The 26,614-nt window shown below is 42.8% G+C and overlaps 1 protein-coding gene across 1 annotated transcript; it reads left to right on the top strand.

Annotated features, from left to right (window-relative positions):
- The first annotated feature begins 877 nt into the window (after nucleotides 1-877).
- Nucleotides 878-26,263, top strand: PIWIL3 (piwi like RNA-mediated gene silencing 3). The gene is made up of 20 exons (XM_055404525.2): nucleotides 878-1,338; nucleotides 3,619-3,727; nucleotides 4,144-4,272; nucleotides 4,893-5,107; nucleotides 5,849-5,967; nucleotides 6,640-6,720; nucleotides 7,351-7,548; nucleotides 9,481-9,592; nucleotides 13,030-13,156; nucleotides 13,368-13,485; nucleotides 13,948-14,062; nucleotides 15,153-15,334; nucleotides 15,749-15,821; nucleotides 19,789-19,989; nucleotides 20,121-20,224; nucleotides 21,162-21,232; nucleotides 21,641-21,794; nucleotides 22,753-22,881; nucleotides 24,035-24,188; nucleotides 24,995-26,263. Exons 1-20 carry the CDS (start codon nucleotides 1,180-1,182, stop codon nucleotides 25,109-25,111), a joined length of 2,667 nt encoding a protein of 888 aa, XP_055260500.2. The 5' UTR covers nucleotides 878-1,179; the 3' UTR covers nucleotides 25,112-26,263.
- The last annotated feature ends 351 nt before the right edge of the window (nucleotides 26,264-26,614 follow it).

Genomic DNA, 26,614 nt, shown 5'->3' with positions numbered 1-26,614 from the left:
TGGGGGATATTCCCTGAAGAAGGAAAGCGCAACCCACTCCAGTATTCTTGCTTGGGAAATCCCGTGGACAGAGGATTGGGCTGTAACAGACCAGGCTGCAGTCCATGGGGTTGGCTCAGAAGAGTCAGACATGACTTAGCAGCTTAACAACGACAACAATTAAGTGCCAGGGACATACGTTTTTGGAGTTTCAAGCGCACCTCATTTGGTAAAGTCACCTGGCAGGTTAATCGGTGAATGGCTGAGAGGCAGGATCAGGTGGGCCTGAGGGCAGGCAGAGCAGCCCCTCAACCCCTCCCACCGACACTCCGAGCATCGCTCAACTCCGCCAGGTGCGACTCAGAGCCCGCTGCACTTGGGCCCGGATGGAGGCGGCGCCGGAAGAGGCGGGGCCGCAGGGTTGAAATTAAAATTGGGGTGGGCCCTGCTGGGGCCGGGTGAGGCGCATCTCGCGAGGCAGCCAGGCTTGTCCTCTCTCCAGCCCCACCTCTGCTTGCTGACTGCTTTGGGGGCGCAGGGCTGTGTCCTGGGGAGGGATAACTTTTGGAAAGGAGGTCTGCACCTCTAACCCCGCAGAAATCGGTGTTCAGACAGTGGGGCTGGAGGCGAGGGACCCAAGGGCACAGAACTGTGGGCGCAACACACACAGATCTTGCTAATCCTAGAGGAGGAAAGACGGAAGGTGAGCTGTGTGGACCGAGTCCAGAGGACCAAACCGGAGGCCGGTGGGTGGAGTCGCAGTTTAAGGGTGTGTGTGTGTGTGTGGCAGTAGTTTAAAGGTACGTGTGTGTGAGTGTGTTAAAGTCTAGGGGACATTTGGGCTCCTCACTGTGCTATGGGGTTGCCTCGTAGGTAAGAACTCAGGACACACCTGACTAATACCAGCAAGCGCTTTGACCATAGTGTCTTGTGAATCCCCGTGAGGAAAAGAATCACAATCAACAATCTTCTTAAACTCCATGAGTTTCTTCCCAGGTCCCCTGTCTTTTATTACGGGACACTCCTCTGACTAATTTAGCGGCAGCCCCTTTCGTTGGTGTGGTTGGCAATCATGTGTAGTTAGTAACCTGATGCTTACAGTTTAAAGAAGAAAATTCCCAGCAACAGTGCAGAGATGTCTAACATAACTGTGCTCCTTAAGGGCCTCTCCCCTTCAGGGCCATCGGATTCAGGACAGCAATGACCGGCAGGGCCAGAGTTCACGCCCGAGGCAGACGGCGGGACACACCGTCTTCTGAGCCCGCCCAGCCCGAGGCGACGAGGGGACGCCCAGTGCCTCGAGTGCCCAGGACCGACCCGCCGCTGAGCTTCGCTGACTTAGTGAGACGCGGCACAGCGGTGAGCTCCCTCACGTTGTTCCTTTATGCAAAAGATGCTGCCCTTCCAGAAAAGAGGGAGATAGGTGGCCCAGCTGGCACAGCTCCTCTCCTGCTGTGGAGTTCTCTCCTGCTGAGAGAGAACAGGCAGAAAGTCACGAGAAAAGTCGGACTCTACAGCTGGGCTGCCTGTGTGCGTAGGCTTTGTCCCACTGCTTGCTTCCCTTTCTCATGCGTGGCTTCACAGGCACATACAGGCTTTCTTCCAACCCTGAGTGGATGGAAGGCACCCAGATCCCTTGGCCTCAGCCGGTGACTCCTCTCTGGGGAGTGACCTCAAAGTGGGTGATTTTATTCAAGGGTGTGAACAGACTGAGTTGGACAGAATTTCCCGTTTTGTTTAAAACTCGGTGTCCCTGCTGTCTCGAGGCCTTTCGGTCTTCTCTTATGCCCTGTCCTCTTTGTGTGCTGAGGAGGGGTGGGGTGGATCTGGCTTTTGCAGCCTCTGATTGATCCTGGTGCTGGCCCGGCAGCCCCATGGCCCCAGCGGTCCCATTCTTGCTCCTCCAGGACTGTTGATCCCCGTCCTCTCCCCCTGCTGCCTGCTCTGTCCCTCCTCTGGCTCCTCCTCCGTCTTCATTTTCAGCCTCCAACGTCAGCTTCTATGCCACTGAGACGAATACGGCACCCAAGCAGAACTTCTGTGCTGTCTTCACTGAATCTCCACATCCTGGCCTCGGCCCCTCACCCGAGACCCCAGGGCCCTGGCTCTGCTCCTGCCTGAGGTCCCTGAGCCAACTCTCCACCCCCTGAATCTCTCTTGCACGTCTCCTTTCTTATCTCCCAAGTCCTAGGTCATTCGCATCTGCCTACAGCCAGCTGAGCTGACTCCCACCAACAAGAATCCTCTCCTGGATTCCGCTTTCCCCATAGTTAACTTTCTTTCTCTTTGCTTCTCATCAAAGAAGTCTGGTGTCTACTCCGAACGCCAGCCCTTATTTCCGTCTTGTCTCCTCACTCCCGTCAGGGGTCTCCCCACCCCGCTGCTGAAAAGGCTCTGGCCAGGCCTCCTGAGTACCCTCTACTCTGTCAGCTCTCCAGGTCAGTGCTCTGCGGTCTTGCCTATCGCTTATACTTGGAACCTCGAGCCCTCTTCTCTCCTTGGTCATCTCCTCCTTGTGTGGTGGTCCCGTCACCACACACCCTTGGCTTTCTGCTGACTTCACTGGCCACTGCTGTAAGCCTCCCTTGGCTGGGTTCTCCTCCTGTGCTGTTGAAATGCCCAGGACTTAATCCTTGGGCCTCTTCTCCTTGGTCTGTGCGCTCATACCCTTGGTCATATTATCCGTATCATGGCTGTAAGTGTGGTCTGGTAAGTGAACAGTTTCCCCTGTTTCTGTCTCCAGCCAGACCCCTCTCCTGCACAAAGGAACATCCCCGTGGATGTCTCACGTTCCTGATTTGCCCTCCCAGACAATTCTGAACTACTTCACTTGATGAAGTCCCCTTCTTGCAGTTGTTTAGGCTGAAACCTTCAGATGTATCCTCTCTTGACCTCAAACCCTTCACAGAAACCACCAGGAGGCACTGCCGTCCCCCCTGACTTGCGAAAACAAAATCCGGTCTTTGATCATTTCTCGCCCTCTCTATTCCTACCCTCTAGGCCAAACCACCAGCGCCCATGGCCGGACCCCACGAACGGCCTCCTAACTCATCTTGCTTTCGCCCTGGTCTCACCCTCTGTCTGTTCCCAGTATCGAACCAGATATCTTGGGTTTGTGTTCAGCCCACACCCTGTGAGGGCTCCTGTTTTCTCAGAGTTGGAGGCGAATCCCTTTAGTTGGCCACCCTTCCACTGCCCCCCTGAGTCCTCCTGCTTTTCCCTCCCTTGTTCGTCTCACTCTTCTTGAGCTTTTCTTCCTTAGGAGCTTTGCTCTTTCTTCCACCTGAGGTTTGTGTAGTTTGTTAACTCGCTGCCTCTGAGTCTTTGTTGCCGTGTCAACTTCTCACTGAGGCTCTGTCCCCCATGAGTCAAGGCAACCAGCCTCCTTTACACCCCATCATTCCAGGATTTTTCATACTTGGCTTCCTCCAACTTTTTTCACTTCCCCAGCAATTATCATATTCATGCTATGTAGGTTAATTGTTGATTTATTTTGTGTCACTGGAATATGAGCTTTTCAAGGAAGTTCCGTTGCTCTGTGCCCTGATACATGCATTATGGCACATGGCAGCATATGATAACTTTTGGATGATAGTTGAACGTATGGATAACATTACTGTATCTCCCCAAAACATGCAGGCTCAGCAACCTCATCAAATCCAGCCTAGACTCCAGCCACTGACAGGTGTTAGACATGTGTCTGGGGCTGGACCTCCAGCAGGAGCAGAAGCGATGTCTCAGCCTTCAGGTAAAAAGAGGGAGGAAGAAAGATTCGGTGAGGGGCAGAGATTATTTAATACGTGACAGTGTTAGTCGCTCAGTTGTGTCTAACTCTTAGTGATCCCATGGACTATAACCCACCAGGCTCCTCTCTCCATGGGATTCTCCAGGCAGAATATTAGAGTGGGTTGCCATTCCCTTCTCCAGGGAATCTTCCTGACCCAGGGATCAAACCTGGGTCTCCTGCCTTGGCAGGCGGACTCTTTGCCACTGAGCGACCAGGGAAGTCCTCTTTTCTGATGACCCATTGCTTAGTAATGTTTGGTTCCTTCACTACCTTTTCTGCCTCAAAAAAATCTTAATAGCTGGCATGCAATATTGTCCTTTCTAGTTACATTCCCCCTTTTGTGTAAATTAACAACTGTCTTGCTTATTTGTATGTAGAAGAACATCAACCGGCATCTGGATCACAGGGATCCTTGCTGAGGAAGAAGACGGATGTTGGTAGGGATTATCGAGACTTTGTGGTAAATACTCGGCAGAATTTGGTCCACGTTAGAGAGTCGACAAAAGGTATGCTGGCCATTACCAACACAATATTATGGAGCTGTTTGTGTCTATGATGCTTTATACCATCACTTTAAGTGGAGGTACCCTCTCACCTTCTTACGTTTTTATAATAACATTCACTTTTGCAGAAATTAAGACTTACTTTAGAGGCCTGGAGGTACTCATTTTCATCTCTTCCTTTTATAGACACTAAGATAGAATGACCCAGTTCTTTGGTTGTGTTGAGACATACTGACTAATAAACTGCAACCCCCCAAAAAAACATTATTGTATACAGTGACTCCCCTCCCCCAACCCCCAGCTTTTGGGACATTTGTGCTGCAGAGGTTTTCTTTTGATATTTCTGTTAAATATAGAAGTATATCTGCTAAATACCTGTATTTAAATACCTCTGTTAAATACCTCTCTCCCTGAACTTCCTAAGTGTGGGCTTGCATAAGGACTCACCTAAACTCAAGTGAGGGATTCTGGATGCCAGACGTATGTAACTACTTGTGTCGTTTGCTGACCACCTCCCTTGTTGGGTCTAACTCTGGCTCTCAGTACTGTGGTGTCCAGATCGTCTGTTTGGGGTCTGATCAGCCGAACTATCTCATGACTGCCACGTGATTCCATTTTCCCAGGCACGCAAGGTAGCCCGGTAATGCTATTTTCGAATCATGTCCGGCTCAAGACTTGCTCTCAGAGGCATTTATACAAGTACAACGTCACCTACACGCCAGACATAGAGGATGGAAGCAAACGGGAAGCTTTCCTCTCTGAACTTGAAAAGTTACTGGGAAATCGTTGTGTATACGATGGAAACTCTTTGCTGTTACCTCACTCGCTAGGGGAAACAGTTAAGTAGTATTCCACCTCTTCCTGACATGGTTCTTCTCTCCCATTCTTCTCTCTAGAGTGGCCAGACTCGCACCATTCCTGCGCAACAGTGCGTGGAGAAATCCTAAACACGCCTTGCCCGTAGGACTTGTAACTATCGCACGTACCATGTTTAATTTTCACTGACACTCTAGTGTCTCATCTTACTGCCTAAACTGGATTTATTTGACGTAAAGGTAAAATATAACTTTTACCTTTTTTGATGGCACAATATGTTTCAAATGCTGATACTGAAGCTGAATAATGGCAACGCACTCCAGTATTCTTTCCTGGGAAACCCCATCGATAGAGGAGCCCTGGAGGGCTAGACTCCATGGAGTCACAAAAGAGTCAGATGAAACTGAGCAGCTAAGCAGCAACAACAACAATTTTTAAAATTCCCTGTTCCCTCCTTTTTTTTTTTTTTTTTAAAGCATGGAAAAAAAAACATTAGGAGAAGGACTTACTGTTTTATCCTATAAACTTCTCCGGTAAAGGGTCAAGTAATTCATAGGAACTTGCTTAAATGAAAGTTTTGACTTGAACATTTAATTCTGACTCTTCACTTTGGTCTTATCCATCCCATTTTTTTACCTGCATCTGCCTCCATCTGCTTCTTGCACTTGTGCATGCTGGGCAGCCAAGTGACAATTTGATCTGTCACACAGTGGAGCTTAGTTTCCTTGGAAGAACTAAGGGAATTTTTTTCTCTTTCTCTCAGAAAAAGGAAGTGGTCAGCAAGTTGAAAAATGAACCTGTGAAGATAACCTTCGAGCTCTCCAGAGAACTCCAGACCACTTCTCCGGACTGCCTCCGCTATTACAACATTCTCTTTAAAAAGTAGGGAAGATTGTTTCCTTCAGATTCAGTTGACACACACTACTACGTGTCAGTGATGCAGAACACAGCCAAGTGCTTCTAGCAGTCTGTGTTCTTGACAAGTCCCACATTCTGAGAGGGTGAAGGATCTTCTGAGATGAAATGACACTGGAGCTTTAGCTGCTCTGCTGCAGCATGTGCAAATTCCATGGGTTTCTTCAGTATTCCACTTCCTGCCTACCTCTACTTTCCCTGTCGGGAACCTGTCTAGAAGAAGTAATAGACATCAACTATGTGTATCCATGCTTATTTCTTTCTAGAGAAAATATACTTGTTTTCTGTTCTAGACTCACTATAATGAACAAATAGTCAAAATTAAAACTTGGAACACACAGACTGCAAAAGATGTTTCGATTCATTTCTAGGAATGAAGGGCATACTGATGGCCTTTCCATGTAATACTGTTTTATATTATGAAAGAGAAAATTTGAGGTTAAATTAACTTCAGTATTCACCTCAATAATGTATTAATAGTGTGCTTGTCATTAATAGTCATTATCAGACCTTTTATGTTGTTAGTATAAAGAAAACCACTGACAGATCGTTTCCCTCTCTAATGCATCCTTACGTGTGTTAACAAATGCTTATTAATATTCACTGCACTTTCAACAAAACCTATTCTTCCACTTCTAGAATGTTGGAGAAGATGGATTTGAACCAAATTGGTCGCAACTATTACAATAAAAATAAGAAGGCTGAGTTCAACGAGCATAGGTATGTATGAAGTGGCCTATGAAGTGCAGGGTTTCACATTCTGTGGACATCATCACAGAAACTTCTGAGAAAGCTGCTCATCTGAACTGGTGTATGATTTACAAGTGATCTTTTAAAAACTATCCAATGACTGAACAACTAAGTTACAACTGAATTTATAATTTAAACTTAAAAACTTATTTACCCTAAAAATTCCTAGCATGATAAGCATAAACTTTTAAGATGGTCAGTTATTGTATAAACCTTAGGAAATCAACCATCTGAAACTTGGATAATTTCTCTGAAATTATGATCAATCCGACACTTGCCTCTATGTGCCTCTATTACTTATTGGTATATGTGTATATAATTTACATATTATATATCATATATATTCTCACATGAGTATATATAATAGTTTAAGGCTGCAAGTGGTAATGAAAATGATTTAACAAAGATATATTACTTCTAACTAGCACATCTGATAAAAATCTCTATTCGAAGGTCCTTCAAAAGATCAGTGATTATTAAAAATAAGAGACTAAAACTGACCCTAACAGTATCCATTTTAGACAGTGAGTTTAGGTCCCCTACCCCTTGGCTTTATGTCCAGAGCTGGGATCTTGACACCCACACCTAACTTGTTTGCAGGTTGGAAATATGGCCTGGCTATGTTACTTCTATTCTTCCATGTGAAATTGGTCTTACTCTCTGTGCTGATGTGAGCCATAAACTGCTCCGAATGGAAACTGCTTATGATTTAATATCACACACTCGTGAAGAAGCCAGAGGAGAAGATGCCAAAGAGAAAATTCTTAGAAAATTAGTTGGGTCATCTGTTCTTACAAAGTAAGTCTGCCTTTTGGAAACCTATGCCATCACTTTTACTTTTTTTCATTAGAGATGTTCCTAGGATTTTAAAATGATTAAATGTTGACATTCAGAAGCAGAAATAGCATGAAAATGATAAGAATCATTAGATACTTTTTCTCACCAAGTTATCCAGCATAGAAGTCTGTGTCAGTTATAAACTCTGCAGTCCTTGTATGTCCTAGCTAATTCAGTCGTTGGCTCTGAACCTTTATTGCACATGAGGGTATGTATGCTTCTTCCGAATTTATTTTCCTTTCTCTTTGTCTATAGCTGTTTTTTAAAATTTGTGCTTAATTATAATGTAGCAAATTTCCATTTGAAGGAAACTTTTATTTTTAATCTCCCTCTACACCAGAAATCTTAAACTGATAAGAGGACATTTTGGCTAAGTAAGTTTAAAACCAATCTTAAGAAGACCAGAGTTGGAAGACTCACACTTCCTAATTTCAAACCTTATTATGAAGCTACAGTAATCAAGACTATGATGCTGGTGTAAGGATAGACATAAAAGTCAGTGAAACAGAATAAGGAATCCATGTGTTTAACCCTCACTGTTAAAGTCAGTTGACTTTTTGACAAGGGTATGGGGACAATTCAGTCAAGGAAAGACTGGTCTTTTCAACAACTGTTGCTGGGGTAGCTATATATTTACCTGCCCCTTCATCACAGGATATACAAAATTAATCAAAATTTACTAAGCAATTAACTCAAAATAGACCTAAATAAAAATTTTAAAAGAAAACATGAGTAAATTACTTGACTTTGAGTTATGCAAAAACCTTATTAGAAGAATCACCAAAAGCACAAGTGATGCGAAAAGAAACAAACTGGACTTAACCAAATACAAAATGTTCTTTAAAGAATACTGTCATAAAGGTGAACAGACAACTGGCAGAGTGGGGGAAATATTTGCACATCTCATGTAGTAAATAATTTGTGTCTAGATGCATAAAAAATATTTACAACTCAGTAATTGAAAGAAACTTGACTTCAAAAAATGAGCAAAGAGTCTGAATAGACATTTCTCCACCTAGAATATACAAACGGCCGGTAATCACATGAAAAGATGCTCAACATCATTAGCTATCAGGGAAATGCAAATTCAAACCACAATGAAATGCATCTATCTAACTAGGTGAGCTAAAATTGAAAAAGGAAGATGTTAGCAAGTGTTGGCAAGGATGTGGGAGAATTGGAACTAACCATTATCGTACACTTGGTAGGCCTCGCTGAAGAGCCTGTCATTTCCTCAGTGTGTTAAATATAGCATTGCAATATGACCCCGCAATTCTACTCCTATATACCCAGGAGAAATAAAGCCATGTCCACCAAAACTGGTATGTGAATATCTATACCACCACCATTCACAACAGATAGTGTAAACAACCCAAATGTTCATCACGTGGTAAATGGATAAACACAAATGTGGTATATCTACACAATGGTATATTATTTGTCAGTAAAAAGGAAGGAGGTAGCAATACATGCTACAGTGTGACTGAACCCTGAAGAAACCCAGTCAGGGAAGATCACATATTATATCGTTCAACTTATATGAAATGTGATGAGTAGGCAAACACGTAGGGGCAGGAAGTAAACTAGTAGTGGTTTAGGGTTGGGAGGAAAAGGGGGTGACTTATAGTTAAGTATAGTTAAGCTCATAGTTAAGGTGTTTCTTCTTTGGTTGATGAAAATATTCTAAAATTGCGTTAATGGACGCATGACTCTGAATATACTAAAACCCACTAGATTTCATACTTACATGGGTGAATTGCATGTTATATGAATTAATCTTAACAAAGCTGATACATCCTACAATTAGAGTAGGATTTTAAACCACTTCCTTTTTACGTGGTTCCATGCTCTAAAGTCAGGAATAATACCATATATTCCATGATTATTCTTCAGGTATAACAACAGAACCTACAGAGTGGATGATATTATTTGGGAGATGTCTCCCAGCTCTACATTTACCAAATCAGATGGCAGTGAAATCTCCTTTGTAGACTACTACAAGGAGGTATGAAATTTTCTTTAAACACATTCGTCTTAAAAAATTTTCCTATTATATAGTTAAGTATGTGTCTCAAGTCTTATTTAGAAATACATGTGTATATATTTGTAGATATGCTCCCTTTGGGGCATTGTAACTTGGCTTATGTCAGTTATCCATGTATTCCAGTGCCTTGTGTATAGGGCAAAGTCACATAATTAGAATGGCTGCAAGATGGCCCTCTCTGTCAGTTTTAGATGTGGCTATGGTAGTTTTAAATACGTAGATGAGTTGTTAGGTAGAAAATAAAATATGGTAGAACTTCAGAAATGAGAACATTACGGAGGAGCTTCAGCCCTACACAACTTGGTTCAAAAAGAATGACCAACTGCAGTCTGAAACGATGCCTGTTATGTGTTAAGTCTCTCAATTCATGGATCCCTCTATTTTTAATTTGAGTGTTCACAAAGACATAAACTGAGGCCAGCTGGTGAGGTTGGTTTTCTAGCTTTGGCTCGTAAAAGAAAGATGATTAAAGGAATGGTAGATACATGTGACAAATGGAAAGAACTTATAAATGGATGATTTTTAAAAGTTATAAATTGACACTTTAAAAAGCCTGTATTATACTGGGACCCAAAGCTACTTGGAATTTGCAGGTACATAGCCCTCTGACCTGGAGAAGGCAATGGCAAGCCACTCCAGTACTCTTGCCTAGAAAATCTCATGGACAGGGGAGCCTGGTGGGCTGCAGTCCATGGGGTCGCTACTAGTCGGACACGACTGAGCGACTTCACTTTCACTTTTCACTTTCACTCATTGGAGAAGGAAATGGCAACCCACTCCAGTGTTCTTGCCTGGAGAATCCCAGGGACGGTGGAGCCTGGTCGGCTGCCGTCTATGGGGTCGCACAGAGTTGGACACGACTGAAGCGACTTAGCAGCAGCAGCAGCAGCAGCAGCCCTCTGATAGGAGAAGGCAATGGCAAGCCACTCCAGTACTCTTGCCTAGAAAATCCCATGGATGGAGGAGCCTGGTAGGCTGCAGTCCATGGAGTCACTAAGGGTCGGACACGACTGAGCAACTACTTCACTTTCACTTTTCACTTTCACACATTGGAGAAGGAAATGGCAACCCACTCCAGTGTTCTTGCCTGGAGAATCCCAGGGATGGGGGAGCCTGGTGGGCTTCCATCTATGGGGTCACACAGAGTCAGACACGACTGAAGTGACTTAGCAGCAGCAGCAGCAGCCCTCTGACATCCCTTCAAGGGGTGGTTACTGTGACATCTTCACTGTGTTTCACACTTATTGCTTGTTCATTTCAATCCCTAAAGCATTTAGTGAATGCCTATTGTATATCTTGGGTATACATTAGTAAGACAGTTGAGTTCTCAGCTCTCAGGGGACTTGCATTCTCACGGCAGACAGAGAGGTGATGAAAGAGGAAAACTATTCTAATAGTTACAGGGGATATGGAGACAATTAAAATGGGGTGGTATTATGGAGAGTGTCTGGTGGCTACTTGGTTTGCATAATCCTCAAGAGCTTCTCAGAGAAGCTGATACCTAATGTTAGCAGGGAGCAAGCTGGGTGTGGATGAAGGAAAAAAGATGGTATAAAGACACTATTTTCAGGATGGGCATGGTGTATCCAGAGCCCAAACAAGGGTGGAGTGTTCTCGAGAGAAACTGGATGTTATCGTCCAGTCATCTTATGCAGATATTTGTAAGATGTCTTGTCTAATGTACAGAGAATGGGCTGCCTGGGGGTAAAGATGGAGGAAGGGAAACCCGTGAGAAGGTTGTTGAATCAGTTGACTTAAATGGTGGTTGGTCTGGAGTAGGGTGGGAGGAGTATGGAGAGGACATAGTGAAGGCTTGGATGTAATAAGCGGTGGAAAGGGATGTAACCCTTTGGGCTTTATCTGAGGAAGTGAGTGGAGGGTGGCTTTATTTACTGAAATGGGAGAATCTGTGGGAGGAGCTGGTCTGGGGACTGTTCTGGGATGAGACAGGCACTGATGGAGTTGCAGACTGTAATATCAGTGAGTTCATTTTAAAAGGTTTACTTCTGGCTTGAATACTTCTGGTTCTCAAAGGCTCGGAGATCCTACCTGTTACCATTCTGTGGCTCCCCCATCTTAACAAGCGGACTCCAAGACTGTGATGTTAGGAGAGAGGTGGAAGCCGCTTACTGGCTCTTAGATCCCTTAGGCTGAAAGTTGTAGGCTGACGCGCTACTTCCAGTCATACTTGTCAAAATTCAGTCCTATAGCCTGAACCTAACTTAGTGAACAGTTCTCTTCCATGTACAGATGTGGTGAGCTCAATATCATTTCTCTGCCAAAGTGGGTAAGTTAAAGCATGCTCTCTGGGTGTGTCAATGAGTCTGGAGTCACAGGGTGTACAGCCTGGAGTTTTCATTTTGGGAACAAGCTCCTTTTGAAGTTCCCAGAAACTTAAATGCCAGTGAGTGAAAGTGAAAGTTGCTCGGTTGTGTCCGACTCTTTGCGATGCTATGGACTATACAGACTATGGAATTCTCCAGGCCAGAATACTGGAGTGGGTAGCCTTTCCCCTCTCCAGGGGATCTTCCCAACCCAAGGATCAAACCCAGGTCTCCTGCATTACAGGCAGCTTCTGTACCAGCTGAGCCACAAGGGAAGCCCAGGAATACTGGAGTAGGTAGCCTATCCCTTCTCCAGGGGATCTTCCCGACCCAGGAATCGAACCAGGGTCTCCTGCCTTGCAGGCGGATTCTTTACTAACTGAGCTATCAGGGAAGCCTTTAAATGCTAGATGATACCACAATTCATGTGGCTAACTTATTACTGATGAGGACCTTGCTAACAAGCAGCTTAAGAACAAAATCTATGAAGACTCTCCACTTTGGGTTGGGAGCACAGGCACCCTGTTGTCCAAGAATTTGCTGCCTTAAGGATAGGAACTTCTGTATGTGATGTCTTAGAAGATGCCTTTCCTTACTGGAAGAAGGGCTAAGGATTTAGGGCAAATAAACAAGGAGGAATGCTGGGAGTAGATGTATAACTGCCACTCTAAAAAGTGGCCAGGGTTTTTTTGTTCCCTATTAGTAATGGGAATCCTCGTGAAAGGATTCTCAATGTGTTTTAGAAAGTTTCACGGCCTTACTGTGGTGAGAAATACATATTCCGAGAGTCTCTCGCCAATCTGCGTCCATATTAAAAAGGGTGGCACAATGATTCCATTATGTTTGGTGGGTGTCCTACTCTCCTTGGCCATCTATCTTTATCAGTGATCCTTGGGACATCAAATCAAGAGGACGTTTAGAATATTTTTGGTGCTTTCTTGAACTTGGGGAAACTGTTTCACCATACCTCTGGGCCTCCAATTGTGACCTGAAAATATACCTTTGCACCTATTTACGTGACGTTACTAAGGTTTTGCTAATAGTTATGCCAGTGTTCATTCTTCTGTTCAACAGCGGTATGGTACAGTGGTCACTACCTTAAATCAGCCACTTTTGATCACCAAAGGCAAATGGAAAAAGAGCCGACAGGACACAACTCATCAGCCTATCATGCTGGTTCCTGAGCTATGCCACCTGACAGGTACTGCGCATTTATCCCATCTTCATAAAAGACACCCCCCTTCTTTAAAGTCACCAATATTACTTTATAGGCTTTTTCATAACATTCCACATGACCCAGACCTGTGTTCTCTCTGATTTCCTCCTTCTTCCGGACACAACAGTTAAGTCTCCTCTAATACAAATGTATTTTTGCTCGTTCAGCATGTTATCGTTCAGATTTTTTTTTAAAGGCTTAACGGATGACATGCGTAAAGACTACAGAATGATGAGAGACTTGTGCACCCACACGAGGATGGATCCTGAGAGAAGGCAGCGTAAACTGCTAACATTTGTGGATGCTTTAAGAAAGTAGGTGCTTTGGAATTCTGTGGTGATCCAGTGGTTAGGACTCTTGTGTTTCACTGCTGAGGACACAGGTTCAATCCCTGGTTGGAGAACTAAGATCCCACAAGCCGTGTAGAATAAGTGTAACTTTTCTGTGTGGATCACTTGGCATCTCAGATTTCTTTAATTAAAAAATGATGATTGGGAAGAAAATTATATTTGGGAGTCGACTGGGGAGGGAAGGGCAGCTATTTTTTTCCGTCATTGCGAGGGTAAGAGTGAAATAGATTCTAAGTGCCCGCTCAAATGTGGCCACAGAGACAAGGCTGCTTCAGAGCTCAGGGAGGTCATTGGCAGCATCTTGACACCAAGGACAAGCGATGAGGATCTTTAGAGGAGAGAAATACTGACTTGCGTTTTGCAAATGGATAATTGTCTTTGCTTATTTTCTTGGGTTTGATCATGTGGAAATATCTTTTCTTTCAGAAATAATACTGTGCAGAAGGAGCTTCGAGATTGGAATTTGGAACTCGAGGCGGGGTTTTTGTCCTTTTCTGGAAGAACTCTGCAAGATGTAAGAATTCACCAAGGAAGAAGGATGGTAAGAGCTTCAGAATTGTCATGTCAGAGTTGGGTCAAATTACTAACAACCCAAAGAGGGACTAACTTGGTCATGTCAGTAACTCTTTCCAGACTACCTGTCCTTTCTCTATGAGAGGACAGGTCAGCATTCAATAAAAATGCAAGTAACATGCTTGGCATATAGTAAACTCAATATGTGTTATATATTATATCTTTGTTATTAATAGTATTGTGTACATTCTCTCGTGGCAAAATAATATACCAAATGTGTCCTTAAGAGTCACAATATCCTTAAAAGTCAAATATCTAAAATCAAAATAACCCAGAATTATCCATGGTAGAACTCCAGTGTTACTAACCTATATAGTAAGGAAAAATAGCTAATACATTAGATCAGTTGCTGAAGTCTACAATGGACAAAGATTTCCTTGAGATTTCTTTTTTAAGTCAATACTTAATACTCCCAGTATTCTCATCTCAATTGTTTGTGATTTCATAGATCCATCCACTTAAAAAATTTTTATTTGGCTGTACTGGATCTTAGTTGCAGCATGAAAAATCTAGTTTCCTGACCTGGAATCGAACCTGAGCCCCTGGCATTGGGAGCACAGAGTCTTAACCACTGGACCCCCAGGGAAGTCCCAATCCATGCAGTTTGAGTATTTGTCTCATGCAGTCTTATGTTACCTGTTATCCATCAGCATTCTGAACAAGCATCATAATGACAGCTGAAAGCAAGTGGCTTAGTGATTTCTTGATTTTAATGGACATTTATTTAGAATATAATGTTTTGGAGCTTTCAAGGATCAACTAATAAATGAGAATTTCACGTTTAAAACTTGAACTCTGTCCAAGTTCTTGTGTCTCTGTATCTTGTGGGGATGGGGGAAGTGGGAGGGGATTACTTTTTAGCAAACATGTTTGGAAACATGTCAGTTATAATAAACTTATTTTTAAAGTAATGTTAAAAAATCCTGTCATGACTGAAGTTTAAGATGGTAATGTTTCAATAGGAAGTATCACAGCATTTACAATGGAAAGGATCTTAGGTGATGTCGGTTTTTCTTTTTTTAATAAATTTTATACCATGACTTGGAATTCTCTTCCAGTTTGACAACCATAAAGCAGACTGGTCAAAAAACACAAGGGAGGTACCATTGCTTAGAGCAGTGTCACTGGATCATTGGCTCATAGTCTATACTAAGGGAAACTACGGGACAGCCCTGACCCTGCAGCAGAATCTACAGAAAGTGACACCCAAAATGGGCGTAACTGTTAGAAACGCAAAACTGTGAGTAGAGCAGAAATTATTTATGATTTCAAAACTGGTTGCTGGCAGTATGAAAGTGGAAAGGCTTCTGAAGTTGTAGGACTCTGTCATGTTATCCAAACTCTAAAATGTGTGTGAGCAAAAAAGTAAAGTCAGCTCCAGCCTGCATGTATTAAATCAGACTCTTGGGATCTGTAGATTTCTGGCTATTGGGCTTCATCTTGAAAACACAAGAATTAGCAAGTGGATGGGGTGGCGGGGGGGAGATGGTAAAAACTAGTTTCCAGTCTTATTTGCAAAAACTGAACTTGGTTTTGTCTTAAAAACTTTCAACTGATATGTTTATCTTGTTTTGTATCATGTGTCATTGGCTGTATAAAATGTTACATGTTCCACTGTTCATTATTTTTGAAATATGAAGTACTTATTTTCTAGGCTTGAAGCAGATGATACAGTCCAGTCTTACATAAGAACCTTAGAAAAACATGCTTCACAAAACACACAGATGGTGAGTGTCTATGGGTTGAGTGAGTGAGCTGCATTTGTATGTATTAATATCTTTGAATTGAGATGTTGCCACTGGTTTCCCAAATCAGCCAAAAAATAGAAATTTACCCCTGCAATGTAGCTCAATACAGACTTTGTGGTTTTAGCTACTACCTAACATCACTGTGTTATGCTCATTCTTTCAGGCTTGAGGACTTAGAATTTTTAAGTCTCAAGCTGAAAAACACCATAAAAATATTAAGTAATATGGATTATGGTGGTCACATGTGTTCTGTTTCTCTCTCCAGCTGTAACCTGTAAAGTCTATGATCTGGTCTCTTCCAGTAAGTGTCCTTTCTTTTGTTTGGTGTTTCTCTTGGGATTTTTCCTTTTCCCCATCCTGTGTCTTAGACCAAGCTGTCAACAAGTGTTGTACCTAAATTACTAAAGTTACTTCTTTTTCCTTCCTTCTTTGGGTGCTTTGTTCAAACTCATGTCACATTCTTCCTTCATCATCAAAAATGCTCTTAAAAGGGATCTTTTGTTTCTTGATCACAAAACGAGGATATTCCTCTTATTGTCTTATCCATAGAGCCTAGACTTCTCTCTCCTTTCCGCTTCTACCAGGGAACCTTTTAGGCTACGCTGAATGCTACCTTCTGTGAGTCACCATGCTAGTGGTAAAGAACGTGCCTGCTAATGCAGGAGATGTAAGAGGCTCAGGTTCGATCCCTGGGGTGGGAAGATCCCCTTGAGTAGGAAATAGCAACCCACTTCAGTATTCTTGCTAGAGAATCCCAAGGACAGAGCTACATTCCATAGAGTCACAAGAGTCGGACACAACTGAAGCAGCTTAGCACACATGCCTGATGGGTACTTTCTGTGAGCCATTGTCATACTCAAATGAAATGCCTTACTTTTGAAATCCTGTTCTTAAGTCTTGTGTGCTTGCCTCCTGTCACTGTGATTGAACACCATGCTTAATTCTTCTCCGGTGTTGTAGCCTTAAGCCTTAAATGCTTAGCTAGGGCAGGGAAGCCTCTGGTGGGACTCAGCAAAGACTCACATGTTAGAATGGCATTGAAGAGGCCATGCATCCCAACTCACGACATGACTTTGTCCACTGAGCATCTGCCTGGAAAGTGAAAGACTGCCTTTCTGATTGTGGGGGTGTCTTTTAAGAAACTTGATCTGTACCTTCAATGGGAACATGTCCCACTTTTACCCATTTATCCTGGCTTTGCTTTCTGGAACACTGTCTCTTATTCAGGGTGCCCCTTAAATATTTTAGGGTACTTTTTGTTTCAGAGGGTGGGGACAGCATGCCTATAATCATCCCCACTCCAAACAACTGGAATGACTGATGAAATAGCAGCTGGAAATTGTGCACAACATCTTCAGGCATAAGTGGAAGTCTCCCTAGACACAAAACAGAGGGGAGTTCACACGTATAAGCAGGGGTGAAGCTGCGTGGCTCTCACATTTCAAAGTCTGTGTGGTGTTGGGGGTGGGCCAGAACCAGTCTGTGTAAAGTAACCCACTGAATGCAATGGGAAGATGTTAAGCCACATATTTGTATCTAAAATTAAATGTTAACTCCCCAAGTGTTAAAGTGAATTGGTGGTAATAACTAGAAGAGTTCATAAGTACTCACATAGTTTGGGAATACTTTCCTTATGGTGTGGGCAGACAAAAGATTATAGATCACTGTTTTAAACAGGTCATGATGAGGAAGCATAAGTGTTTGAATAATAAATAATTTAATTCCTATAAATGTGTGAGTTGGAGGAGTAAGGCAGAAATACAGGAAATAAAAGCACATTTAAGCTATAGATTTTTTTTAAACTAGGAAGGAAAAGAAATCTACTACTGAATTAATAATTTAAGGCAAAAAGAATAAAATAATCAACTTATATTAATACATAATACTACCTATCCCTCAAAATCCCATATTGGCAGTAAAAATGCCAACTGTGAACACAGTCCCCATTGTTTTAAACAGAGGATCTTGTATAATTTTTCTGTTTTAAAGATGAGTACACATCAATCCAGTGTAAAACCCCCACTATTTTCGTGAGGTTTTAAAAGCCTTTCGCTTTTCATATTTTCAGACTTATAGGAAAGTACAGCTCTCTTTACAACCGCCATTCAGATTTCCCAATCGGTTAATTTTATCACATTTCTATAAGCATTATCTTTCCTTCTCTGTACCTACCTGTGTTGTGCTGTGCCAAGTCACTTCAGTCATGTCCGACTCTTTGCGACCCCATGGACTGTCGCCCACCAGGCTCCTCTGTCCATGGGGATTCTCCTGGCAAGAAGACAGGAGTGGATTGCCGTGCCTTCCTCCACGGGATCTTCCCTACCTGGGGATCGAACCTGCATCTCTAAAGTCTCCTGCATTGGCGGGCAGGCTCTTTACCAGCAGTGCCACCTGGGAAGCCCCCTATATCTACTTGCATATAACCATTCTTTCCTTTTCATGATATATGTAATATATGTGTATATATACACATGTGTCGCTATTCACAGCAGCTACAGGTGTGTACATGGGTTTCCCAGGTGGCTCAGTGGGAAAGAATCCACCTGCCGATGCAGGAGATGAAGAAGACATGGATTCAATCCCTGGGTGGGGAAGATCCCCTGGAGGAGGAAACGGCAACCCACTCCAGTATTCTTGTCTGGGAAATCCCATGGACAAAGGAGCCTGGTGGGCTATAGTCCATGGGGTTGCCAAGAGTCGGACACAACTGAATGAATTAACAGACAGGCACACAAAAGTGTGTATATATGTGTTTTTCCTCAGCCATTTATCTGATCTACACACCTAATTAGAATTCTACCTTTGTCCCCTTTTATGGCAAAATAAATTCTGTTGTTCATCCAGGGTCCCCTGAGGCATCTGACAGGCTTTTTTAGTCTTGTTTTAATCTGGGAAGTATCTTTAATCTGTCTTTGGGTTTTATGGCCTTGACATTTTATATCGTTCCTAAAAATGGACTGGTTAGTGTGGAGAATTATTGTATGGTTAATATTTCTCTTGATCCACGCAGGTAATGCATTTAATAAAATCCCATACCCTTTCATGGGCCCTGTGGCTCAGCTGGTAAACAATCCACCTGCAATGTGGGAGACCTGGGTTCAATCCCTGGATTGGGAAGATCCCCTGGAGAAGGCTACCCACTCCAGTATTATGGCCTGGAGAACTGGACTATACAGTCCATGGGGTTGCAAAGAGTCAGACACGACTGAGCCACTTTCACTTCACCCTTTCATGTAAAAAGAAAAACTTGCTAAATATACAGTGAGAAAAGAATTGCCCTAATTTGATCATGGCTGCCAAAAACTTCTGTAAGTATCATTATGTTGAATATATTGATGATTTTTTCCCATTAGTCAGAAACAAGTCAAGCAGGAACCTCTCTTCCTAACTGCTTAGTATCCTATTAGAGGTCCTGGCGAGAGTTTGGAACATTGTAAATCAGGCAGTTTCCATAACAACTCCCCAAATTTGTTTGCTGGTACTGGGGGGAGAGTAAAATGGGGATAATAGTATTTCTCAGCAGACTGTTGAGATAATTAACCAAATCAAGTAAAATGCTTGGTAAATGCCCCACACATAATGATCACCCGTTGATGGTGACTGTCCTGATGATGGTATAGGTCAGTCCATGTTCTTAACCCACTATGTCGACTTCATGATAAACTCCTGGAAATCAAATGACCAGCATAAAAGCAGTTGGCAGGTTTAAGGGACTGATGCATATTTCCAAATAATATCTCACAGCCTGTCTCTTCCATACAGTCACACTCACAGTTGTTGAATGAAGTGTGATTCTAGACCCTTCGTGCTCATGGACTCGGGGATCTGTTTAAACAGGCTCTACTTTGTCAGTGATCCACCTACATAGCTTCCTCAACACAGCATCCATTTCTCACATCATCCTGTTCTTGCATCTTGGGGAGTTTCATGTTTGCTTCCTTTCAAGGTCCTTTTCCTGCTGCCCACTGACAACAAGGAAATTTACGATGGCATAAAAAGATACCTGTGCATCAATTACCCAATTCCAAGCCAGTGCGTGTTGAAACGGACCTTGGACAGACCTAAGACGCCAGTGACCATCGCTACAAAAATTGCTCTGCAGATGAACTGCAAGCTGGGAGGTGCCCTCTGGAAGGTGGACATAGGAGTGCGTGGGGATTTTGTTGGCGTCTCTTGCTTTCATCCGTCTTTGGCAGAATTCGTTAAGGTCCTATTTAAATTGTAAATTTGCTTTGTGTTCTGTTCTAACTCAGTCTCCTACTCTGTTTAAAACTTAAGTTACAGAATGCAATGTTCATCGGTATCGATTGTTTCCACGATATTGAACGTCGACGGAAGTCAGTCGCGGGATTTGTGGCAAGCATCGATCCAGACCTGACGCGGTGAGTTACTCTTTGGGAGTGTTTAGTGGGGAGGCCAGATGAGAGAGGTGGCCCTCATGCACATTGCTGGCAAGATCCATGGACAGGTTATTCTTAGCGATGTGCTTTTCTGACGTTCTGGCAAAGTTAGGCTCCCAAAACATTCTGTGTGGAAGCTTCTGGCCATTCTCTTTTGCCACCCAACAACTATGACAAATGTGGCCGCTTAATGCCCACGTGACCACGGGCAGTCCCGTGGGTCAGATGGTGGTTGTGGCAGGGCTCTCGGGGCCTTATGAGCATTTGCTCCGTGTACATCCTGAGAAGGCAGTGAACATGTAGAGCCAGAATGCCTTACTGCATCCACCGAGTGCATGTTCAGATGACGAGGCACACATGCGTCATGGCCATTTATCAGGTCATCCCAAGACTCTGAAGTGTAGTAAGGGGATAGCCATGCGAGGCAGATAGGCGACTGTCCTTGCTACGCTGAGCACTGGCCACAGCATCTGTTGCTGTTTTGAAGAACACTGTTCCCTCCAAGCAGATGCATATGGATGAACTGCTGTTTAATCGATTCATGAGGATGACTCCTGACCCATGAGGAGGAGTCTCCAGAAAAACCCAGGGTTTGTACCTAGTGGAATTTCCCAGGAGCCGCATCAGTAGGAGCCATGTGTATTCAAAGCATGTTTGATTTGTAGCTAATGTCAATGGCTGTTTCCATTCTATCTTACTGTTTGTATGCCTTCAAAATGTTACAAAATGTCTAAGATATGGGAAGAGACCAATACTTGGATCACTGCAGGGCCATGAATGCATGGTATCTTTAGTTGGATCCTCAGCTGCTGACAGTGAATTTGGGCGGTGGCGGGGGGGGGCACATAGATTAGCTTCATCATTTTGATTCTGAATTAATCTTGTTTTCCAAGCTAATGGTTTATTTTTCTCCAAACAGGTGGTTCTCTCAGTGTATCATCCAGCAGTCGGGGCAGGAGCTTGTCAAGGGGCTGACAACCTGCTTGTATAGTCAGTGTCTGGTGGAGGTTGGAGGGCCTGAGTTGATACTGGGTGGAGATTTTGTGCCCAGCACCCCCCACCCCCAGCCTGGGGACATCTGGCAATGAGTGAAGACGCTTTCGGCTTTCACAGGGGGACAGAGGTTCTGTTGGCATCTAGTCTAGCGGACAGAGGTTTGGGGAGGCTGTCAAATGTCTTACCATGCATGGGACAGCAACACTCTCTGCCTCTGACCATCACGAAGAACTATCTGGCTCAAAATGTCCATACTCTTGTTGAGTCCGGACTAGATGGAGGACTTTGGCAGTGTCCTGAAAGCCACCATATTGTCAGAAGAATCCAGAAGTTGTCAGAAATGGTGGCCACTTTGTTCTAAAAGTCATGGTTCATTTATGTGTGTTTCTGACTTCCTTTCAGCTGCTCTGAAGCTCTGGTATGAACAAAATTCATCTCTGCCACGTTCTATCATTGTGTATAGAGATGGAGTGGGAGACGGACAGCTTCAAGCGCTGATAGATCAAGAAGTAAAACAGATGGAGTCCTACTTAGAGAATGCTTACAGAGGACAAAAGTAGGTATATACATCATGAAGTGCAGATTTTATAAGTCTTGCATTTTAGTTTGCGGGGGCAGGAGGTGGGGAGGAGTATCTGTAACCATTGTGGTGTGTGAATTGGAGAGCTGGATACAGCAGCCTTCAGTGGGTGCCTGGGGAGAAAACATACCTTTCCCCTAGAAGCCCTGAAGTAGCAGGTTGTTTCCCCACATGGGAACCCATGAATCTTTATCTAATCTCCTGCCAAACCTTGATAGAGGAGAGCTTGTTAACCTCTGATATTTTTAGCATCCATGAATACAGCCTGTCAGTAGTTTGTACTTATCCAGCTTCTTGATCCTGGAGTTCTGTACATCCCAGGGCTGGGGCTTTCTCACAGTTCCCTTCTCTGGCCTCATCTGCTTGTCAGTGAAGCCTGGTGCCCAGCATAGACAGTACAAATAATTCTGACCTTGGGAGGAAAGGACCCTTCCCCTAGGATCTGAATGGCTATGAGTCGAAACCTTCTCTTATACTGCCTGAATCAGGCTGCTGCTGCTACTGCTAAGTCACTTCAGTCGTGTCCGACTCTGTGTGACCCCATAGACGGAAGCCCACCAGGCTCCCCCGTCCCTGGGATTCTCCAGGCAAGAACACTGGAGTGGGTTGCCATTTCCTTTTCCAATGTGTGAAAGTGAAAAGTGAAAGTGAAGTCACTCAGTCGTGTCCGACTCTTAGCGACCCCACGGACTGCAGCCTACCAGGCTCCTCCATCCATGGGATTCTCCAGGCAAGAGTACTGGAGTGGCTTGCCATTGCCTTCTCCGCTGAATCAGGCTAGTGGAGCTAAAATAGTAAAACTGGGGTGGGCAGAAAGCTGCCTGCCGTCTGCAGGCTCCCTTTAATGGCTCATAAGTGTGGGCTGTTTTTGACATTCTGAATGCTCCTGAGATAACACAGAGCAAATAGTGACAAGTGATCGTAATCTTTTAAGGGTCAGACTAACTTTCATCGTGGTGAAGAAACGAATAAATACCAGATTTTTTATTGAAAAGGATGGAGGGAGACTTAACAATCCATCTCCAGGAACAGTTATTGACCTAAAGGTGACTAGGACAGAATGGTAAGCCACCTTTCTTTATTTTAAAGGTTCCCTTTTATTTAAATAGTAAGAATTTTTCTAGGTTTGCATGATTTGTATAAGAAAGGAAGAATTGGCCTAAAGAAGGTTAAAAATGATTTGTGTGTTAGATGGTAGCTTTTTCTGTCTTCATTTTGTTTCTCAGAGTTTAAAAAACACACAAATATACTTATCATTCTAAGATGACTCAGGTGTTAGGTAGAAATGCTAGAACTTCTGGTTCACTTTGAACTTCTCAAGAAATTATGCAAATAAGGAAGTTATGCAAAACACACAGTGAGAAATAAACAGGACATTTATACCAATAGAGAGGGAGAAACGAACACAATTTGAAGAAAGGCAGAAGCACTGATTCTTCTAGTAGAAGGCAGGAAAGGACTGAAGAAAACAAAGCCAGTGGAAAATAGGATAAACATGAAGCATAAGATAAAATGATGTAAACATTCAGCACTGACAGTAAACTGATTAACCTTACCACTTAACATAATTTAGGGCGTTTGAATCTATTCTGGTGACTTGAAAGACAGATCCTTCTATTTTTCCCTGAATCACATTACCTGTGACTGCGTCTAACGTGCTGTTTTGAAGTTTGCTGCCTCTAGGCATCAGCACCCAGAGAAGGCAATGGCAAGCCACTCCAGTACCATTGCCTAGAAAATCCCATGGATGGAGCTGCCTGGTAGGCTGCAGTCCGTGGGGTCGCTAAGGGTCGGACACGACTGAGCGACTTCACTTTCACTTTTCACTTTCACACATTGGAGAAGGAAATGGCAACCCACTCCAGTGTTCTTGCGTGGAGAATCCCAGGGACGGGGGAGCCTGGTGGGCTTCCGTCTGTGGGGTCACACAGAGTTGGACACGACTGAAGTGACTTAGCAGCAGCAGCAGCAGGCATCAGCACATATGCTTTTGAGTTTAAATCCCACGAGTGTTATTTTAATCACGTCAATGATTTCCCTGTCTTTTGTAGATGTGCTTTAGCAAATCATCACTCAGCAGTTAGCCAGGCTTCTAAATATCAGGGAAACTCGGTAGAATGGACTTCTATAAATTATAATGTTACTTCAGAGACTAGGTTTGCTACATCGTTTTTCTTCTAAAATAAGCATGAGACCAACATGTTCTGTAATTCTAGGTATGACTTTTTCATTGTGAGTCAGTCTGTGCGAGAAGGCACTGGTACTGTCTCTCCCACTCATTATAACGTCATCCACGACACGCTTCAGTTGAGCCCGGATGCAGTACAGGGTCTCACTTACAAACTCTGCCACATGTACTACAATTTTTCAGTAAGTTTTTTTTTTTTCCTTCTTCAGTTTGGTAGTGTGTGTCTGTTAATCTCAGACTCCTAATTTATCCCTCTCCCCTGCCCTTTCTCCTTTGGTAACCATGGATTTGTTTTCTGTGTCTGCGAGTCCATTTCTGCCAGGTAAATAAGTTAATTTGTACCCTGCTCTTTTAGATCCTACATATAAGTGATACAGTATAATATTTGTTTCTGACTTACTTCAGGTAGCATGATAATCTCTAGGTTTATCCACGTTGCCACAAATGGCATCATTCCATTCTTTCCCGCTGAGTCAGTATTCTGTCAGAGAAACATACCATGACTTTGTCCAGTCATCTGTTGACACACGCTTAGGTTGCTTCTGTGTCTTGGCTGATATAAATAGTGCTGCTGGGGTGCATGCATGTTTCTGAGTTACAGCTTTCTTCTTTCCTGGATAGGCACCCAGGGGTGGGATTGCTGGATCATATGGGAACTCTATTTTTGGTTTTAAGGAACCTCCCTACTGTTTTCCACAGTGGCTGTGGTATTTTTTGATACTGATTTTCCTTCACATCTGTGAAACTGTACAAAATTGAATCTACTTTTTGAAACTTGGATATCTATAAAAAATTGAAACTTAGGGGAAGTAATGGCAACCCACTCCAGTGTTCTTGCCTGGAGAATCCCAGGGACGGCGGAGCCTGGTCAGCTGCCGTCTGTGGGGTCGCACAGAGTCGGACACGACTGAAGTGACTTAGCAGCAGCAGCAGCAGGGGAAGTAAACATAAAGGTGAAAAAAAAAAATGTTTTTTCTTTCTCCTGAAGGGTATCATCCGAGTTCCTGCTCCTTGCCATTATGCCCATAAACTGGCTTACTTGGTGGGCCAGAGTCTTCATCAACAACCACATGAATCTCTGTCAAAATCTCTCTTTTACCTTTAACCTACAGAAGAAAGCACAATGGGATGCTGAAAAACATAATTTATACATTTATCTTCTCATTTTGCATCTGTGCATCTGGAATATTTTTTCCAGATGCATGATCAGAATTTAAAACCATTCTTGACATGGACGAGATTCAGAGATGTTAAGCTATTTTCAACAGGATCACTGACTTAAACACGAGGCTTCTCTTCTCCAGGTGGGAGAACTGACAATGAAGGTTTTGACTCACAATTTACCTCTCAAGTGTGTTACAGAGACTTTATGATTCAATGTGCCTGAATCATCTACTCCAAGTGAAGCTGCTATAATTGTAAAGGTTGGGAATTAGTCACATGGAGAATATGTCTATGAACAAGTAAATTCTACTTGGAAAAATCATACCTACTTTATTTTTGAAACAACCTTTTCCTTAAGGACAGCAAAGATTGAACAGTGGCAGAATTAAATGGGAATTCGTGTTTAATATTTTGTAAGGAAGAAATAACCTATATGTGAAATAGTTTATTCTTTGTACCCATGTGAGAATCAATTTTTTTTCTGGTGGAGCTGTAGTATGGATTTAAAAGTTGGCAGCTCAGGAACATAACATTTTGTCATTTTCCACAAAGAAGGTAAATTAAGGGCTTTGTTAGCATTTGTTTAATTCATTCTCTTCTGCATGTTCTAAATGTGACATTATTGTGATAGCTATACCATCATCAGAAGATAAGCTGTTTAAGGTTGTCATGTTTTTCCTGAAAGCAGACATTTTTTTCTCTCTCCACTCAAACCTACCTTTAAATATACTTAAGAGACAGTATGTGAAACTTTTATTTTCCTATACTCCTAAATGGAGTGGTATTTTTTTTGAGGTGGGGTGGTTAGGGAGAATACACTGGCTTTGAATGTATCCAAAAGGATACGCTTAAAAATAATATAATTGCTTTGATTTTGGTTATTCATTTAGGTTTGAAAACTGTCTTATAAGAAAATGAAAACAAGTTATTTAAATATACTGCGGTCCAGGTAATGTCCTACCTAGCTATATTGCCAATAATGATAAATATAGGATATGGTCTCCATGATTAAAGATAACATATTCTCTTCTAAAACTAGAATTTGATTTATGATAATATATTTATGGTAGCAGGGTTCTAGAGATCTACAGAAATCACTCGGAAGGAACAAATTCAAAGTAGTAACTTTCTGAATGTTTCCTATAAGTGCAATATAAATATCATTTATTTGTAACACTATAATTTCTAGACTTATAAATTTAAAATGTGACTCAATAAAGGTATTCATGTTAAAATCATTGAATTCAGTCTTGTTATTAAAAATATATGCTGGTCTTAGGTGTCTTAAACTACTGATTAGAAAAAAATTGTTGCTTTTCTAAGATTAATAGAAATATTGTGACCAGGACACTATCTGATTTTATTAGCCTACTAGTCCTTTATAAAATCAGATGAAAGAAACTGGATATCAAATATTTCTAGGGGAAAGCTGTATTATTCCTAA

The sequence above is a fragment of the Moschus berezovskii genome, chromosome 19 (genome assembly GCF_049115385.1).
Source record: "Moschus berezovskii isolate FMDL1 chromosome 19, NW_MosBer_1.0, whole genome shotgun sequence".
NCBI classification, from domain to species: Eukaryota; Metazoa; Chordata; class Mammalia; order Artiodactyla; family Moschidae; genus Moschus; species Moschus berezovskii.
The sequence above is the reverse complement of the archived record's forward strand: the minus strand, read 5'-3'. Positions and strand labels throughout refer to the sequence as shown.

Coding starts and splice junctions, on each gene's coding strand:
- PIWIL3 (XM_055404525.2), top strand. CDS start 1,180: ATGACCGGCAGGGCCAGAGTTCACGCCCGAGGCAGACGGCGGGACACA. Junction 15,335..15,748: donor ACTGTTAGAAACGCAAAACT/GTGAGTAGAGCA, acceptor CTTATTTTCTAG/GCTTGAAGCAGATGATACAG. Junction 21,795..22,752: donor AATGCTTACAGAGGACAAAA/GTAGGTATATAC, acceptor TAATCTTTTAAG/GGTCAGACTAACTTTCATCG.